Raw genomic sequence first — 19,157 nt, 5'->3', positions numbered from 1 at the left:
CGCTGAGGCGGCCGCACTGCGCACGCGCGGCCGCCCCGACGGGCCGCCAGGTGTCGCTCTATTTCCAAGCCGTGACTCTGACCACGAGCAGCAGAGTTCGGGCACTCGCTGGCTAGAAGGTCACAGCGGCGCAGGGCGTGCCGGGAAGGCCGGGTCTTCCTCCGGGACAGCCGTCGTCTCCCCGCCAGGGCCGAGTTGAGGGGCGCGGAAGGATGAAGGGATTCCCAGTGGTCGCGCGTTCCCTCTCGGTGAGGGTGGTCTGGAGGCGTTGTGCGCGTTTGGGGAGAGGTACCGGTGGCAGTGACAGCGACTGTCCGGGCCCTGGCCGGCTGCGGGCGGGCCTGACCCTAGCCAGCCCCGGGGCGGCGAGCCGGGCGGGCGGGCGGCCTTCGTGTCTGTGGGGCTGGCAGCCAGGGCCGTGAGAGGGGCCGGGGCTGGGATCGAGCCGGCCGGGCGGATGGCGGAGCGGAGCGGTGGGGCTGAAGGTCAGGCAGGCCGCGGGCTGGGCCTGGGGCGGCCTGCGCGCAGCGCCGGGGCTGCGGGCGCCGGAGCACGGAGCGGCTGCCGGGGGCTCCCTGCGAGGCAGCTGCCGGGAGCGGTGGGCGAGGCAGGGCCCCCAGTACGGCCCGAGAGAAGGGAGGAGCGGTCTCGGGGGATCCTCTCTCGCCGGGGAAGCTTCCGCTGCTTGTGGCAAGGTGGTGCCCTTGTAGAGTGCGGCTCGGCTGGTACCGGAGGCGTGGAGGGACAGAGGGGCTTCCGCTGCAAAAGAAATACCTTGTTGAGCCTCCCGACAGCTGAAATGTAACTTCTGCCAGGTCTCTGCTACAAACGCTCTCTCGAGTAGGATAGCAAATTACTTGTGAGTCACAGTGCCTTTGTAAGTCCATTTGAGCCCCGCACTAGCAGTCCATAAATAAGTAGGCTTAGTGGTTACAGTGATGTGTTTTAACCAATCTACTGTGGTGGCAGAAAGGAGGTTTTCCTAGACTCAAAATACAATTAACAGAGTCTGTGGCAAAGCAAGTGGAATCATGTCATTGGTATCCCTGCTGCTGAGTGTAGCAATGTTTGTCACTTGGTTTTTGCTTTGAGATGTATGGATATATTTTTTTTTTTTTTAATGTGAGAAGAGCAAGAAATAAATTTCTTTTGCAAATATAAACAAACTTAAAAAAAATTGTGGGAATACCATTTCAGATTCAAAATAACAATATTGCCATTTCTGTTGCCAGCTACTGAGAGAAGGCTCCTGTGATACTTCAATTTGCAGGTTATGCCTGGTTATTACTCTGCAATTTGGGGACTTCCACAGAATTCCTCTTCGTGTGCAGCAGTCACTGTATTCTGAGACCTAAGTCTTTAGGATATCAACTGCCTACACAAAAGAAATAAGAAAAGTATCTCAAATGTTGTGTTCTGTTTATGTGGATTGCTGTAGTTGTTTGGTTAATTGCTGTCAACTGATCCCGCAGACTAGTGTCAGTAGAGATTCACACTGCACAATGACAAAGGGGAAAAAAAAAAACAGCTCAAAATGCTATTTCTTGAGTTTCCAGAGACCTCATAAAACACCTTGCACAGGTTCCAATGGTGGTGTAGAAACCATCAGATGAATTACAAGAGAATAATTGTTTTTACTTGGGGGCTTGAAGTCATTCATTGTATTTCTACTTTAAAATTAATTGCTTTTTCAGTATGTGATGACCTAATTCAGAAACTCCCTGCTTTTATGCTTTCTCTTCCAGAAGAGACTTTACTCACTGAAAGTAGCTCCTAAAGTCAGAACCTCAGCAGCTGCAGACCGAGTGAAATTATCTCCAGAGTCTGAGGATCTTGAGGTCAGTATGATTACTGGTATTTTTTTTCTCTCTCCCCTTTATTTTTTAAAACTCGGTTAAAGCAGAACCATGGAAGTACTTCTAGTGGATGGCAAACCAATTTTTTTTCTTATTATTACAGATTACAAAATTGCCAAATGGCTTAATTATTGCATCTCTGGAAAATTTTTCTCCTGCTTCAAGAATTGGTGTGTTTATTAAAGCAGGCAGCAGATATGAAACTGCCACTAACTTGGGAACTGCTCACTTGCTTCGCCTTGCATCTAGTTTGGTAGGTGTTTGCTCTCTTTGTTCCTATGTTGGCAGTAGGTGAAATGGCCATAAGAAGACATGAGCTTGACCCACTGTGGCCGTTCCCCTTGTTCCTGTTTATCTCTGTTGCTGTCTGGCTCTGGCTGCAGATGTAAACACAGCCTGTCTCTGGCACACCAGCCAGGCTGAGATCGTTAGAGCTACACGGCACCCCTGACGTGGCTTTGAATGCTGTTGGATGGGTTCAGTCCACACCAGTTTGGTGCAGGAAAACAAACCAAACCCCAGGTGCTTATGGCCTCCTTCCTAACTGCTGCCCACAGATACTCCAGACAGCTGTTAGCATAATGGTATGTGCAGGCATTCCTTGCCCTGGTTTTGTCAAGCTTACCTATTTCAGAGAATCCTACTAAATGTTCAAGCAAACCTGGATCATTATAGAGTGGTGCTGGGGAGTAAACTGGCTCAGCTTTTCAAAATGTCTTCTGTATAAATGAAAAAGCAGATACTGTTTCAATTTTGCCTGAGCACTGAATAACCTCAGGCAAATATCTTCTGAAAATACTAGAATTTTTAATTATTTTTTAATTATTTTTTTAATAGACTACTAAAGGAGCATCTTCTTTCCGTATTACTCGTGGCATTGAAGCTGTTGGGGGTAGCCTAAGGTTTGTAACTATAAATAACCTGTTTTGATAAAATGCAAACAAGCTATATGATTAAAGGAATCTTAATAAGTGTGTCAATATGTAGGTGGATAAGCTTGGTGTGGTAAGGATACTTGACTGGTGAATGTTGACAAGGAACATCTTTTGTACTTCTTACTCTCGAGAGTATGCCCGTGATTTGTATTTTAAAAAACACCTTTCAGTTAAAATATGGATGTTGTGTACCTGGAAGAAACACAATTTGTCAGGAAAGCTTAATGTTCTTTCTGCCTTTTCAGGCTTCAAGGTTAAACTTCCTGAAGTCAGTAGATACACTTTTTTTTTACTCCATCTTTTGTGAATATACCACTCACCATACTGCAGTTTTGGGAGCAATTCAAACAGTAGTTGCTGTCATGATTTGTGAGTTTAAGCCTAAAAAAGAAGCCTAAGAGATAGAAAAGAGGGATCTCGCTGTGCCTGCTTTCTTGCACTGTATCTTGAAATAATCCAGTAAGATTGTTTTATATCTAATTTGTTTAAAAGCAGTGGTTTATACACCTTGACACTACCCTTGTTTTTGCCTGTTAATCACAAATGTTTTTGTGGAAAAGACCACCTTTGTTTTCTGCCTGAAGAGAATAATTTCTAAATTGCCTTGTTCAATACATATACACATTTTTCTTCAAGATTTGCTGATCATCCTTATTTGTTTTTTTACTTGGAATTATCATGGTATCTTAAATTCTGATGCTCACAAGACACTTGTTATTACTTGAATACTTAAGATATTAATTTTAGTTAAGTCTGCTTTTCCTGTGTATTATCCTTTAACAGTCCTCTCAAGCAGATTTAAGGTTAACTAGATATTCTAGTCAGTATCTTGCTGACAAATTAAATCAATGGGGAATATGTATGAAAATGCAATTCTGAGTTCTCTGCTGAAATGGATTTTGTGTTTTTTTTCTCATTTAGTGTGTACTCAACAAGAGAGAAAATGACTTACTCTGTTGAATGCCTGCGTGACTATGTGTAGGTATCTAGATGCTGTAAAGTGAATCACTGCATTCTTTACAAACTGCTCTGTAGTAGAGAACTTGTCACTTTACAGGGTAGTAATAATACCTATTTTCATGTTGATACAATGAATCAATATATTACTGTATTAATATTCAACTTCTGTAGCATGTTACTGATTGTAGAAATGCTATGGAACTGAAGTTGGATTCTCCTACTTTGTACAACGGTGCTAATAACTACTCTGGCTCAAATTATATACTTTGTTGTTAATGTGTTACTTATAGATTAGTTTGAATTGCTTTTGACTTCAAAAGAAATACTTGCTACTTCTACTGTGTTTAATACCTTTGTAACTTTTTTATCCAGTGACACAGTAATGGAGTACCTTCTTAATGTCACCACAGCACCAGAGTTCAGGCCATGGGAAGTGACTGATCTTCAGCCACAATTAAAAGTTGACAAAGCAGTCGCATTTCAGAATCCTCAAGTTGGTAAGTTTTATTTTCTGATACAGTATATTGGCTTCATGAGTGTTTCTTCAAAACTAAAAACACTGAAAAAAATAGTTTCACTTTTGCTCTGTCACATGACCATTGCATTTTTCAGCTTTGCCCTGTTAGGTATTGTCTTTCTGTTGTTACAGAACCTCTTTTTATTAGTATTTTGTTTCATTCATAATCTCCATTGAAGTGGCTTTTATGTTAATCATCATCACTGCAAATTTGTTCCTCTTAGGAGTGCTGGAAAACTTGCATGCTGCAGCTTATAAGAATGCTTTGGCAAACTCCTTGTATTGTCCAGATTACAAAGTTGGAAAAATTACTTCTGAGCAGGTAGGGTTATTTGTGTTGTGTTAAAAATCTGTTTCTGTTATCAATAATAGATGATGCTTGACAGAGAAAATTAATTCAGTAAATATACAGTCAGTATTTGCTACTGTATTAGTTTGGTGGTAAAATAATTTATTTCCATGCAGCTTTTAGTATTGGATACAGACTGGCTTTCACATTTAGAGAGGTGGTTAATGTCAGTGGCTTCTGTTGATAGGAAAGCTGCCACTGAAATGCAAGTATTCTTGTGTGAAAGTTTTGTAGTTGTGACTGGAGAATGTAAAATGCTATTCTGTAGGCAGTTCCTTTTGAAACACTGGAATTTGCTACATTAAGAAGTATAAGGCTGAGCAGGGGAAGATCAGATACACATTTGCCTTTTTTGTTCTTTATATTAAATACCCTAAAATTTGAATTTACTGTTGCAGCTTCACCATTTTGTACAGAACAATTTCACGAGTTCGAGAATGGCTCTTGTAGGAATCGGTATGTATGTTCTTTAAAGGACACTGCAATCCATCAAGGAAAAGTACTGTAGAGATTGGAGTTCTCCATAGAAGTAAAATGTTACGGCACACTTGACACACTTATGTAACTGCTGTAGCTTTTCAGTGCCATTACATTACTTGGAATAAACTCTTATGCCACAGGTGTAAAGCACTCTGACTTAAAGCAAGTTGCAGAGCACTTCCTAAATATCCGCAGTGGAGCTGGTATTTCCAGTGCCAAGGCTGTCTATCGAGGAGGTGAGTATGTTTCTTGCATCTGTTCTGAATTACTGGTTTTCTCATTATTATAAATGTAGCATTACTCAAAGTTGCAACTGAAAACTATATAGTTGTTCTAAATGCTGTATGTAGGAAATGACAGTTCAGAGGCATCTCCCAGCTAAATAAGCAGAAGATTATTCCCTGCTATGGAAAGTTCTGGAGGAAAACTGAACCCCTCTCTCCAGCAAAGCTTTACCTGCAAAATAATTTATTCCATAAAGTGAAAAACTACCTGGCATATGATTTCTCTTGGCATTTTTGGGAAGATTCCCTTAAGAATAGATCAAGGACTGTCTAGTAGGCTTTCTTTTTAGGGAAGACCTGTTAGAGTGTCCTAAGTCTTTCAAGAAGACAAAGCAATGCTTTAATCTTCTGGAGCAGTATCTTGTACTAACATCAACAGCTACTCTTTAGTTGGAGTATCAGATCACTCTGTAAACAGGTGGAAAAAAATGGAAAGTTTCCAGCATCCAATATTTGACTGGAGTAACTTCAGTATCTGTAAAACAGATTAAATATTCCTATGAACAGAAGGTACAGTACTTTTCTGTTAATTTATTATCTGAAGATTCACTGAGTTTTATCATCTCACAGTATGTGTGGTATAGGATCAGGTTCAAGTAAGGCATAGTAAGGTATTTGGTTTTGTGCTTACAAGAAAACTTTTTAAATTTAAAAGACATTTTAAAAATGCTTTTTTCAAAGGGCTATGTATAGTATACTAAATATATAGTATACATATATATATTTCTTTTTAATAAGAGTTCGGATTAACTTCTGAAGACTACAGGTATAAAGGGGGCTAATTATTAGGAAGCTACAGTATGACCTGCAGCCTACTAACAGACATGCAGTAACTTCACACCGTGGCTTCTCTCTCATGAAACTTAACTCCAGGCTAGAAATGTGTCCTTTCTGTACCTCTGAACCTACAGTAGTTTCTAACTGGATGCTCCATTACCTTTTATTTTTTAGGAGAAATCAGAGAACAGAATGGTGATAGCCTCGTCCATGCTGCTGTTGTAACAGAAGGAGCTGCTGTTGGGAGTGCAGAAGCAAATGCGTTCAGTGTTCTTCAGCATGTTTTAGGTGCTGGACCCCTCATCAAGAGGGGAAGCAATGCCACCAGCAAACTGTCCCAGGGTATTGCTAAAGTAACTACCCAGCCATTTGATGTAAGTTCAGAGGGTTACTTTACTGTAATATTTTCAGTAAAATGCACACTGTCCTTTAAGAGGCTGCTGCCTCCAGTCAGTATCTTAGTTCTTTCTTGCACAAGTTACGGTATTTCCTTACAGTCTGATCTTTCCTCTGCACAGATGGAGTTTCGCTCCCTGAATTACAGTATTTTAGATCCTAATAATAATAATTTTCCTATGCTTGATACTGAGTTCTGATACTTAAAGCAGTTTATAATTATGTTTGTTTTGCAGGCTTCTGCATTTAATGTTAATTACTCTGATTCTGGGCTCTTTGGGGTTTACACCATATCCCAGGCTTCAAATGCTGGGGAGGTGAGTTGCTGATGAGAACTTAGGTATTAACAACATAACCCTTAAACAAGTGTTTTGATTAACTGAATAATCTGAAAACAGTCAGTTCCTCCGGTTTCTTCTATAAGAATGCTGCATGTTCAGTTAAGACTTAGCTCTGTAAGCTGGGATTGAGACTTGCTTTCTGGGGAGTACAAATGCCTGATACAAACTGGAGCTAGTAAAATGCCTTAAATTGCTGACTACTGGCTGATGTATGTGTGTAAGCTGAAGTATAGCAGGAGGAACATACTCACCCTTGAAGCTGGCCAAACTGAACAGCCCCATGGAAAAATGGTGAGACCATGCAAAGTAGTGTGGTGATGCCATTTGAATCCACCCTATTTTTTGTGGCTCACTTTGGCATTTATTGCAGTGGTTTTAGTTTTGTTCTAAAGCTGTTCAGCATTGAGTTCAGGCTTAGAATCCTAACACTAAGTTGCTCTCCCCTGAAATTTTTAAGGTGCCAGAAAATAGAAATAACACGTTGACATTTAATGCTGGAAGAGGTCCTAAAAGATTTAATTTTCCTCAGGTCATTAAAGCTGCTTTGAACCAGATGAAGGCAGTTGCTCAGGGCGGTGTCACTGATGACGATGTCACAAAGGCAAAGTAAGTGCATAAAGAACTGTCTTGTGTGTTTTAAGAAGTTTCTTAACAAGCAGCTACTTTTCAGAGGCGTAGACTGTTCTGCACAGCAAAGCTTATTGCTGTCCTGTAATTATTTCCTTTAGGGAACTGCTTCCTTTGCTGCCTTAAAACTGAAACACTGTCAATACTTTTTTTTTTTTTTCTCCAATCTGTACTGATTCCCTACTAGTGGTATTTCCTAGTGCAACCTTGTTAGATGTTAAGTCTTCTGAAAACTGTTTAAATGTAGGAAATTAGCAAGTACCAGCAGATGCTGTAGTTTTAATCATACTCTGTAATATTAAGATGTAGTTAAATTAGAATCCTAAACTGCATTATTTAGGTTATTCCCTTTGCAGTCACACTGCAGCAATTCCCCAAACAATTATATTAAGCAATCTTCTGCACCTTCAAAGAATAGTAGTCATGAGGGTCTGCAAGTGTAAAGCACTGATTTAGTGAAGTTACATCAAAATACATGCCCCTAGGAATACTGGAGATGGGGGGAAGTCACTATTAAAGATGCAGTAATATCAGCAAAATTTTAGAGTTTCTCATTTATAGAGGGTTGTTCATATTAGTTGGTGCTTGATCTGCAAGTACTGTTAGACTGCACCAAGCCTCTAAACTGTACTTGGGCAGTACAATATAGTGCAAGCTCACTCAAGTAGTAACATTAAAATATTTTCTGTTGCGTGTATGAAATATTTACGAGACTCCACGTAAAGCTTGGTTACACAAAACATAATTAGTCACAAAATGGTGAATTCTAGACCTTTATATTTGGCACTGATAGTTTTGTGTGGTGGTGTTTGGGTTTGCGGGTGTTTTTTTGTTAGCAATTTTTTGTTGTGGTTTGTTGTTTGTTTCTTTAATGAAGCTGCCTATTACTGGGGAACTACATGTGGTGCTGCTGTGGTTTTTTGGTTTTTTTTATTTATTTATTTGGAGTTTCCCTTCTGGACTGGCTTCCCATATTTTCTATATTGCCCCATTTTCCTTTAGTGACTAAAAAACCCCCCAAAAATCAAATTCAAGATCAGCGATATTTGCAGAATCTTGCAATTCAGTCAAAAATACCAAGCTATTTAATCATATAGCAATAAAGTGTTTTCTGCCATTTTGACCTTTAAACATGACTTTATAAAAAGATGATTTTCATATGTAGCAGTGAGACTGCATGAAACAGAAACAGAAGTGTAAACAGTGTGTCTTAACAGAACATGGAACTGCTGCACAAGGAGCTTAGCCATTTTACATTCATTGCTGCTTTGTCACAACAAAATTGCTCTGTGTACATCTATTCTTTATGAGAAACTGGAATCAATTTTAAACTGAATTTTTAAACTTGATAGATTAGTTTGTCTAATTCCTGGGGCGCCTGCATGAGTTGCTTCACAAAAATGAATTCTGATCTAGAGATCTGACTCTGGGGGGTGGCTGATCATCCTGAGGCAGCAGGTGTTCAAGTACACTGTCATTTTCATGCTTGAACTAGCTGTGGTGCCTGTTTCCTTACTACAGATCCCTTTCATACTTGTAAAGGAAAACCTTTCCAAATGGAGAGGAATCTTCAAAACTTCAAAAGCACCAAAAATCTTGCAATTACAGGGGCAGTGGGGAAGGTAATAACAGGACCTACAGGCTCACTCATCCTTAATGCTTTGTTTGATGGCAGAAATCAGCTGAAAGCCACATATTTGATGTCAGTGGAGACTGCAGAAGGGTTACTGAATGAAATTGGCTCCGAGTCATTGGTTTCTGGCACACACTCATCACCATCTGCTGTTGCTCAAAAAATCGACTCTGTAACCACTGCTGATGTTGTGAATGTGAGTATGTGTCAGCATCTACAGGTGTTCCTTAGTCTCTGTGTCAGGTTTCTTTACACAAAACTTGTGCTCGTTTGTGTGTGTTTATAAATACACACATAACTAGCTTTTAAAAAAGCAACTTATTTACAAATCCCAGCTGGCTGTCTTTTGATGCCTTTGCTTACTTTATTAACAGAAGACCCTTTAATTCCATACACTCTAAAACTAGGGTAGCTGGGAGTATGTGAAATTCTCATCTACTTCACTTGCATTTACCAAAATTGCCAACTAGTATTCATGGAAAACTTGATACTGGTTCCAGGGCAGGTGCTTCTGTGTCAAGGCTGAGTCCAGAATTTGGTGTGCTTAATAAAACAATTAAGCTTTTGATGATGAGTTGCCATAATAACTGTATTGCTATTCCAAACGGTCTTGTTGCTTGTACTTGAAGCAAACTTCGTACAGAAATCCATCAGAAAACTTGTTTTTTCACCATCACAACTAACTTCTGTTGGAGTAGCAACTAGCAATAGCTTTAGTAGTAAGGACAGATCCACTATATTTGTGGTGTAAAAGTTATTCTAGGAATAACCATTTTCAGAGTTTCTGCCTTTTATATCCAACTGTCACTGTTATTTCTGTTTAGATAATAAAATAATGAGCTGCATTATAAGCACATGAAAATTGTTTACTTGATGATGTACTTTAGTAGTGTTAAGGATTTGATTGTTTTAATAACTTAAGGTGAGGCTATGAGCAGCAAGATAAGCTGTTGTAGTGAATATTTCCTTAAATTCATCTTCCCTATTTATTTTCAGGCTGCAAAGAAGTTTGTCAGTGGGAAGAAATCGATGGCAGCTAGTGGAGATTTGGGAAATACTCCTTTTCTTGATGAATTGTAAAAGAAAACTAGGATGCAGATTCAAGATGGACCTGAGCTCTAAGTCACCTGTGTTCAAAATAAATTGCTACTAACTTGTTATTTATGAATTCAGTTCTTTCAGAAAATCAATCTGGAGTAATTGCGAGCTTGCACTCATCAAATAAAGTGCTGAGTTCATGTATTTTATGTTGATTTTTTTTTCCACTGAAAATGTTATCTAAAATGCTGTTAAGTCTGGCTCTGTACACTGAAGAGAAGACTGTAGTGAGAAGGGTGACTTGTAGTCAAAAAGTCATGCTTTTTGATATATCTAAAAAATAGATACATCAAAATTTATCACTGATGCAAACAAATAGTTCAATTGTCACTAATTGTCCGAGTATTCTTGTGTGTTCAGGATAAGTTCTTTATGAACTGTCTGCACCATCCTTCTATCAATGAAGAAACTTAACTTTAAACAAACATGAATATGTTAGACCTTCTTAGAGCTTGCAGCTGCTACTTCTCTGGAACTAGAAGTGTATCTGAATGTCTTCTCCACAAGTAGCATTGATGAACATCTTTGAGGGGAGAGAGGGCATTGCTAAAACAGCGAATACATAATTTAAAGTATCTTAGGCTGTTCAGATATTTATTTTACATCTAGACATTTATTTAAAAGAAAAAAGATACAACTTCAGAAATTCAGGTTTTGAAGAAGTCAAGTTTTGAGCTATTCTGAAACAAATTCTTCCAGATAGGATGTATCTGATACAGAAGAGCAGGACGAAGAGCAACTAGTCTCATTGTCTTTGCTAGCCCAGTTGGAAGGAGGTCTAACACCACTAGCATCAAACTTAGGATTGCACAATGTATCAATGTCATTAGGAAGTACAGCATCACAGCCAGTGCTTGTGGCTTCTCTTAAGTGTCTGGCCTTTATTAGATACCTGCCAGATTTTGGATATTGATGGTAACTGATGAGTGAACTCACAGCAGTATGACTGTCCAGGTCTACATCATCATCACTACTGGACCTGGTGTCTTCTTCATCCTCATCTTCTTCACCTGTGCTGAAAATACCCAGCATGATATTACTTTAATATGCAATAATTCCCATAGCCATTTACTTAACTAATCATGGAGACTTGAAGTTTTTTGTGAATACTTGTTCTAAACACAAGTTAATTAGTTCTGAAGCTCCTCTAATACCTCACTAATAATATTGTCCATAGTCCTTTGCATGGTTTTCTTTGGACTCCAATAGCTAAGTTTTAATTTGGTCCACAGAAAAGCATGCTCTTCTTCTGCTCCTTCAGAATACTAAATAATCTGTTTTATTTAAACATAAGCTTAGAGGTTTAATCACTTGGAAAGCCCCTTGCTGTGTGAGCTTCCGTTCTGCTCTTCTAGCTTAATTATCTCCTTTTAATACTTCTGTTCCTTCTCTACCTCTGAGGTTTCTTTTCTATTAAAACTTTGTGCCTCAGGAAAACTTCTGCCTTCTATCCCCTCTAGATTAATTATGCTTGCTATATAAGCCACCTTTAGGATTGAGAGCAATATATTTTCAAAAGCTGTATGCAGTGGCTCTCACAAGAAGTGTTTATTTTTTCTGAAGTTTAATTTTAAAAGCCATTATCATTAATCACTGTCAGTAGTTTGACTAGGAAACAGATAAGCTTTCTACAATGATTGTATCAAGAACTCCATCTTGGCATTGCACTTGTAATAATAGCCAAGGATCTAGACAATTACAAATAGGTGTGGCACCTTTGACTCCAGTGGCATTATTGCCAGTCAGGTTTTTTATGGTCTCTCTGAAGGCAGGAAGGGGCATGTCTAAAACTGATGTTTGTCCTGACCCTGTCTTCACAAACTAAGTAAAGTAAAAGTTCTTTTGGTGTTTGTTCATTTCAAACTACTTTTCTATTTCAGAAAAACAAATGAAAGTAGATTTTTAGACTAATATTTATCCTAAAGTTAAAAAGCTATTACACTATATCTTGTTTCTTGTTAGAAATCCTGGTCATGAATAATGCTTGTGTCTTACTCTGCTGTCATCACAGGAAGCTTTACTTCAGGAATTAATTCAAGTGCACTTTGCCAGTGTTGAGGTACTTCAAGAAAATCTCTGTAAACTCTGATGTGTAGAGTATTTCCTATTGGAATACTGTGTAGGAGTTGACTAAGGTCTTGCAGAGTCCATCCTAAAACATTAGCATGTCCAATTTTTATTAGAACATCACCTGCCAAAGAAGAAAATTGACAGCCATCTGTTTAGAGACTTTTTTTTCTTCATGTTTGTAGTACAAAATTTGTAGTCTTAACAACTTTACTTCCACTGCATCCATGAAAAACAGAGTACAGAAGTCCCAGCACCTCTCTATGCCATGGGGTATAACAAGGATGAGCTTCAAGGCGTTGAGGAGAGTTGCAATTACAGGGTAAGCCTGCAATTTTGGAGGCTGCAAAAGGCAATCAGAATCAATCTGCAGGAGCCTAGAGCTCTATCAGCAGCAACAGTTGCACAGAGAAGCAGCTATCAGTAAACATTAAACTGCAACAGAACAGCAAAGGGGATTGAGACAAGCAGTACAGCTGTCTGCTGCTATATTAGGCAGAGCAAGGAGCCTCTGCCCATCTGTTAGATTTTCTTCTTAAGCCTTTTGGGTTAAAAATGCCTGTTGCACAAATTTACAGGTTTTAAAACTGTATACCTGAACTACTATCATTTTTCTGATTCACCTTTTCCATGAACTACTCCTACTCCATCATCACACCCTTTCTCCACTCTAGTTTATCACGAGGTAAGTCATTCTACCAGTATACAAACAAGAAGTTCTGGAACAAGTACCATGTTAGCAGATATCAAAAAAGCAACTGAAAACATTTTTCCAACAGTTTTATGTAAGTTCTCAGCCTCAAAAAGAAAGGTAAATCACCCAAATTAGGTGTTCCAAAACATAGAGACAGAAATGCATTTATGCTTTGAAATACCTGCAAGACACTCTGGGCTTTTAATATATTCTCAGAATTCTGTTATTTTTTCTGATCATACTGTCCTGATAACACTGTTGTGGTGAGACAAAGCCTCTGTGCTGCAGATACAATTTTGCTCCTCTGCTCCAGCATCTACAATCTGGAACCCAGCTTTTCAGTTCAGCTACCAGTTTTGTGATTGATACCACTTAGTGGTCACTGAAGATTTATACCTACATATAGATTTGGTGAGTCTAACTGTAGAATTTCAAAACACCTCTGTCTACTTCTACTGTGTCCCAGTTGAAATCAGGAGAAAGGCACAAGCTCTTTCAACACATAAGCAGTAATAAAATTGTTCTTTTAGGTTCTGTTTTGCAGCTGTATAGATTACAGCTCACTTAACTAGGAAAAAAAAAAAAAAAAAAAAAAAAAGAGTACATAAAGATATGTCTTAATTCACTGAAAGAAAAACTAAGCAGTGCATCATTTTCTGAGGCCCCATGCTCCATATGTTGGAATTAGTGCCAAAAAAGTGTGCTGCCTTTGGTATAATTAAGAGACAGAGCTTCTACAAAATACTATATTTTCTGCAAAATTCTATAGCTTTGATCTTAAATAAAAAGTTTGTGTAAGTTCAGTCTAAATGTGAATTGAAGAAATTCAGCTGTTTCCTTTTTTTTGTGCGTGGGATGTGCTGAGTTAGATCCAGGTGCTCAAATTGAAGCATGTTCAAATTGTTTCTTTTGGCTCCAAAAACTATGATAATCTACAAAGATAAAATGTTTGTTACCAGTCATCACCCCTCTTTAAACTGTTCAGTACTTGTTGCAGTAAATCAAACACATCACATGCCATAAATACTTTGACTCCTTGTCGCTTTTACTGAAAAAGCTTTTGGAACATCTTGCCTTTTTCAAATTGTTGCAGATAGAACTACTTAGTTTCAGACATTAGAATTCTGTATTTTTTACAATATAGATGTGAAAAAGACCACCCAAATCAGTAACAAAATCAGTATCATAGATATGGTTTTGTATACCATAAGGGTTTTTTTTAGGGAATAGATGAAAGGTATCAGTTCTTAAGACAATAATTTTTTTATTTTTTTATTTTTTTTAAAAAAGGTACTTCATTCAAATCAAAATCCTTTTCTGTTCTATCCTCAGGATTTTTCCACTGATTTTTATCCTTGGATCAAAAGTGCAAAACCTTTTTTAAAAAGAGGTTAAGAACTCCACTCAATGGTTTTCATTTCATCAGACAAGTAGATCTTTCTTCCTAGTGCTTGGAGCTCTAATTCTCTCTGAATGGTGCAAGAAGAAAGGATTGCCCAAACTATAAAGGCAATGCTGGAAAAATTGTTCTGATTTAAAGATTTGCATTTTCACTACACTGCCAGTAAATTTCTAAATTACTTCATTACACTCAAGTCTTAGTTCCATAGATTTCTATGTTAGAGACAATATTTGGTAATAAAATACTATAATCCCCAAACTGTAGTTCATTAATGTAATGTAATTAGTCTAGGGACCCATGTGAAACAGAGCGTTCAATTACAAGCTTAATATAGGTGTCTGATGCTCCACAAGAAACCTTAATAACTAGTAATTCTGTGAGTACTGATATAGCACGTTGCAGGTTTAAAGTACTCAGCAAACAAAACACCTGCATGGATTGCTAGAGCACAGAGATTAGTCCATTGCCACTTCATAACTATTTGGTATAACAAGAGAAACAAAAAGCAAACAGTAAGACAAATTGACATCAAGCCTAGTGGAAGTTCTGTGTTACTTGTACAATGAAATTCCTTGAACAATGGACTGAGAACAGTAAATATATTATTTGAATTTAGTTGCTATATAAATGTAATAGTCAAACTCTTTTTGGACAAACCTGCTGATGAATAGTAAATCTGTTTTTTGCTGTATTAGTCCAATTGTGAAACTGTCACCTATATTAGCTATTTTAAGATCACAAGTATTTCAATACAATGGAATGTTGGCATCAAACTCTATCCAGTTTGTGCTAGTTTCTTTTCTCTGTAATTGTAAATTGAATTTCTTTTGATCTGTGTAAGTGTAAATAAATCAGACAGAGGCTCAAAGCTTAAGTGCAGAATAAGAGTTAACAATGCTCTCAAATTTGAATATCACTGTTATTTCTTTTTACCTGGTTTTAGCTTTCCATCATTAGCTGCAGAGCTCTTCTCAACAAGGCTTGTTATCTGGAGATATGGTCCATTCTGTATGATTATGAGACCCAATCCTTGTTCACTCATCCTAATATTTGCCTTAAATGCTGCAATCAATGTGTGCTGAGAGACATTTTCCAGTGCTGGCAATTGCCCTTGGAAAAGTGAGAGAGAAATTGTACTAGTTGAAAACGACTTATAATTATTCAATAAAATGTTTAAGGAGACATTTGAGCAGGTGCTGTATCCATTTTTAATTGTTCATACAGTTAAGACCCTCAGCTTTAATTGCTGCCTCTAGATAGGCATTGCCTGCTGAGTTCCTATCAAAAAGCCATAATGGCAACATTTATAACAAGTTAGTGTACTTCATAAACTAACTTTCTGCAAATAAATGTACTGAAAGTAGTTTTTACTTAGCAACTTATTTCTTGAAATGTCCCATATTTTACCAAGAGAAGAAGCAGTACTGCTGTTAAGTATTCATTACAAAGGATGGTATTTTCAGGTAAGGTAGAGAGCATGGTACAGAATAACATAACAGAGAAGTTGTCAACGATTCAGGACTTCAAGAAAAGGTTGAATTCCTATTCAAAATTGATTTTTCAAATCAATATTTATAGAGGAGATTAATTTTTAAATTTCCAGCAGATTGGTTTCACACCCTTCCCCTGTGAGGGAAGGGACTGTAGTTGTCAAATTTGACACCCACAGAAATAAAATACTCTTGAAGATCTGCTACCCATTGAAATGCATAATACAATACAATATAAATCACATTATCCCAGTGAATCCACCAAGAAATATAACAGGATAATAAAGTAAATCCTCCATCTTTCAAGCCTGTTCTCATCGAGAGCCAGAAAAAGTTAAGACTGTCACACCAGTGCTTGAGACTCCTAAAACAAACTGTATTCTGTTAAAAATAACTTTTTTGTCTCTCTTTTAAGATACAATCTCTAAAAGTTGACTTTTGACAGTAAGGTAGCAATAACTGAACTCTTTGTGACCATCTGCAGCAGTCATCTTTGGTCATCTTCCTAATGGCTTCAGTCAACCTCTGGAACAAGTTCTAAATGAACAGCACAGACTGTAAAAGGATTAAGACTGAAAGTATAGCTACATGAACATTTCACTGGTCAGTTTGGCTGCTGAACTGAAAAACTGAGCAGGAAAGCAGGAATACCTTTTTTTTTTCCTTCCCAATGAAAAAAAGCAGAACTTCTTTGTTGTTAAGTAGAATACTACATTTCATTTGGATGAAATGCTTAATTTTGATGGTCATGCAAGAAAAGCAAAGGAAAACCCACCCTGGAACACACTTTCATGTGTTGATAATTCTGAGAGGTTGGATGTCTGACCTCCTGCTCTTTCTCTGGCTCAGGAATTTATGCAAAGTGGAACAGGATCAGTATTGAAACCTTTCCTATGATGTTCTTGGTCAGTTTTCAAAAAAATGTGTCAATCTTTTTCAGCCAGAAGTGGGAACTGAATCCTATTTTCATACTTCCAGAACAAGTACTTAACTCCCAGGCCAACAAATGTAAACAGATGATATGAAGAAATATGAAGTAAGCCTACCTTATATTATTTTTTACCCAAAATTATTCAGCAAATTCCATTAAAATACATGAGCAGTTGTAAGTCAGCAAATGATCAGCAGTGAAATAAGAAACAGAAACCACTAATAACAAATCTGGCTAACTTTAATTAGACACCAGAATCCTGAGTTTAAGCTTCTTATTATTGCATGAAGTTATCTTGCTGGACATGAGAGATTTAAAACCATGAACACAGTGACTAATTCAAAGCTTACAAAACATTTAGGAGGAAAGCTAAGATTTACACTTTTAGATGAGACTCTTTGTCTTTTTACCACACTTGGTATCAGTCTCTATATTCTCCAAGGAAGGTGCATGTTCTCTTTGTTCTGCAATACAGGAAGTTTAGCCACTTCACAGGACTTACTTGTTACAGTTCCCCTAACACTGTCCTGATTTTTTCACCCTTCAGTTCTGCAGTTTCTGCAGGCAGCAGAATAGGATCTCATCCAATCCTCTTCTGCTGAAGAAACATACTTTCCTCTTGTCATCTGCCTACAATTCCATTCCATATACTCAATCTCAAGAGCAGGAATATCTTTGATACTGAAAAAATTTGGGGCACTAGGGGCTCTGTGAGGAAGATAAACTGTCTGGCAGCACAAGGGCTTAAAATTTTGAGATACTGAAATAAAAGACTGGAAGAGTAGTACTGGGGCAACAGCAAGAAGATGGAAATGAACAGAGGAAGAAATGACCAAAAGACATGGAAACTCACCCCTAGTTTCATCCCCAGCTGCTGGCAAAGGCTGTGCACGTTCCATTGGGTCCAGAGGAAGAGCTTCTTTTTGTGTACCCTCTCCACCCCTCCTTCTTTTATCCCTTTTGCCATGAAGCTGAGCTATTGGGACACAAACTCATTTTGAGGCAGACTTTTACATAATGCTTGTATTAAAAGCTATTTAAATACCACTTAAAGCCAGTTTATAGGATAGTTGCAGATGATTCTTGGAAATAACTTATTTTCAAGGCTGCTGAATTCCCATTGTTAGTGCAGTAAAATTTTAAAACCTTTGAAATATAAAATCAATTGTCTCATTTCTTCCATGCACCAGTTGTCTCTTGTTTAAAAGGAGTAATTTCAGATGTTTTTCATCAAATGTCTTACTATATTCTCCACCCTTAAGAAAATCTGTCAAGATGAGGTGATTTCAATAGAAGCTAAGTACAGCTCTTGTCCTCCAAACAGGAAGTCCTACTGATCCCTGTTGAATACTCCAGGATTATTTTACTAATCTCAAAATTTTGTTTGTATAGTCTCCTATCTACATCAAGGACTTACACAAAAACAAACCGCACAGACAATCATGCTCTTGGCTTCCTGATGGTGCCCTAGAAGAAACGGGTGGGTATTTGCTGTTAGAAGGAGAAAAAAATACAAGTAAGCAATTAGATATTTTCCAAGTACCTGTAGATTTGGGGGCTGGTAGACTAATTTAGTTCAGCATTCCCATGCTACAATTACAATACCGAAGGCACAGACTTATTGTGGCCAAAACCAGGCTGGTTTCCCACGTTTACTGCACTGTTCATTTATTGGCTACAGATTCTCCCACGCTTCAATACAGCTGAATCCATGGAAAAGCATGTCATCAAAAATCGCTGTATTTGGGTGAGCTTTTCTAGTCGGGATTCATCAGGTTTTCTTCCAAACACCAGACACAACACAACGCAGGGCACTTGGGGTACTCCTCAGCCACCTTACGTCTGGAAGAACCTCCAAGAAGCAGGTCCGCCAGTTCCCCTGCTTTTACCATTGCCACAGAAGCAACTCTGAAACGTTAAGCTAATGCCCAGAATTCCAAAGGGACAGGGACGGTGACCGGGGAAGCTGCCCGTTCTCGTCCTGCCGCGCCCCTTCTCTCCCCGGGGGGAAGGCGGGCCCGGCCGCAGGGCGGAGAGGGGGCGGCAGCCCCGGCTGTGCCCAGCCTGAGGGGCAGGGAGAAGGGCGGGACCCCCGTGCGCCTCAGCTGAAAAACACCTTTGAGGAGACGGCAGCATGACGCCGGCGGAGGACCGAGCTGCAGCACAGGCGCTGGCACACAGCAGCACGAACCGGAGGCGGGCCCAGGAGGCGGGCCCAGGAGGCGGGCCCGAACGGGGCCCAGGAACCGGGCCGAGGAACCGGGCCGAGGAGCGCGGCCCAGCGGCACCGCCCGCCCCGTCCCGGCAGCTCCGCCCTGAG

The 19,157-nt window shown here is 39.0% G+C and overlaps 2 protein-coding genes across 2 annotated transcripts; one reads left to right on the top strand and one right to left on the bottom strand.

The window, feature by feature from the left end:
* The first annotated feature begins 116 nt into the window (after positions 1-116).
* LOC127390759 (cytochrome b-c1 complex subunit 2, mitochondrial) lies at positions 117-10,397 on the top strand. Its single transcript, XM_051632711.1, has 14 exons — positions 117-248; positions 1,746-1,838; positions 1,960-2,109; positions 2,694-2,758; positions 3,713-3,769; positions 4,124-4,248; positions 4,493-4,590; positions 5,016-5,073; positions 5,238-5,333; positions 6,333-6,532; positions 6,791-6,871; positions 7,425-7,501; positions 9,198-9,351; positions 10,152-10,397. The coding sequence occupies exons 1-14, from the start codon at positions 213-215 to the stop codon at positions 10,233-10,235; spliced, it is 1,374 nt and encodes a 457-aa protein (XP_051488671.1). The 5' UTR covers positions 117-212; the 3' UTR covers positions 10,236-10,397.
* A 236-nt stretch (positions 10,398-10,633) lies between these two features.
* On the bottom strand, positions 10,634-19,027 carry PDZD9 (PDZ domain containing 9). The gene is made up of 6 exons (XM_051632713.1): positions 18,954-19,027; positions 18,255-18,328; positions 17,691-17,813; positions 15,350-15,526; positions 12,249-12,444; positions 10,634-11,268 (listed from the first exon to the last, which is right to left on the bottom strand). Exons 1-6 carry the CDS (start codon positions 18,971-18,973, stop codon positions 10,929-10,931), a joined length of 930 nt encoding a protein of 309 aa, XP_051488673.1. The 5' UTR covers positions 18,974-19,027; the 3' UTR covers positions 10,634-10,928.
* Between the last annotated feature and the right edge of the window lie 130 nt (positions 19,028-19,157).

Source organism: Apus apus, chromosome 14 (genome assembly GCF_020740795.1).
Source record: "Apus apus isolate bApuApu2 chromosome 14, bApuApu2.pri.cur, whole genome shotgun sequence".
NCBI lineage: Eukaryota > Metazoa > Chordata > Aves > Apodiformes > Apodidae > Apus > Apus apus.
The sequence above is the reverse complement of the archived record's forward strand: the minus strand, read 5'-3'. Positions and strand labels throughout refer to the sequence as shown.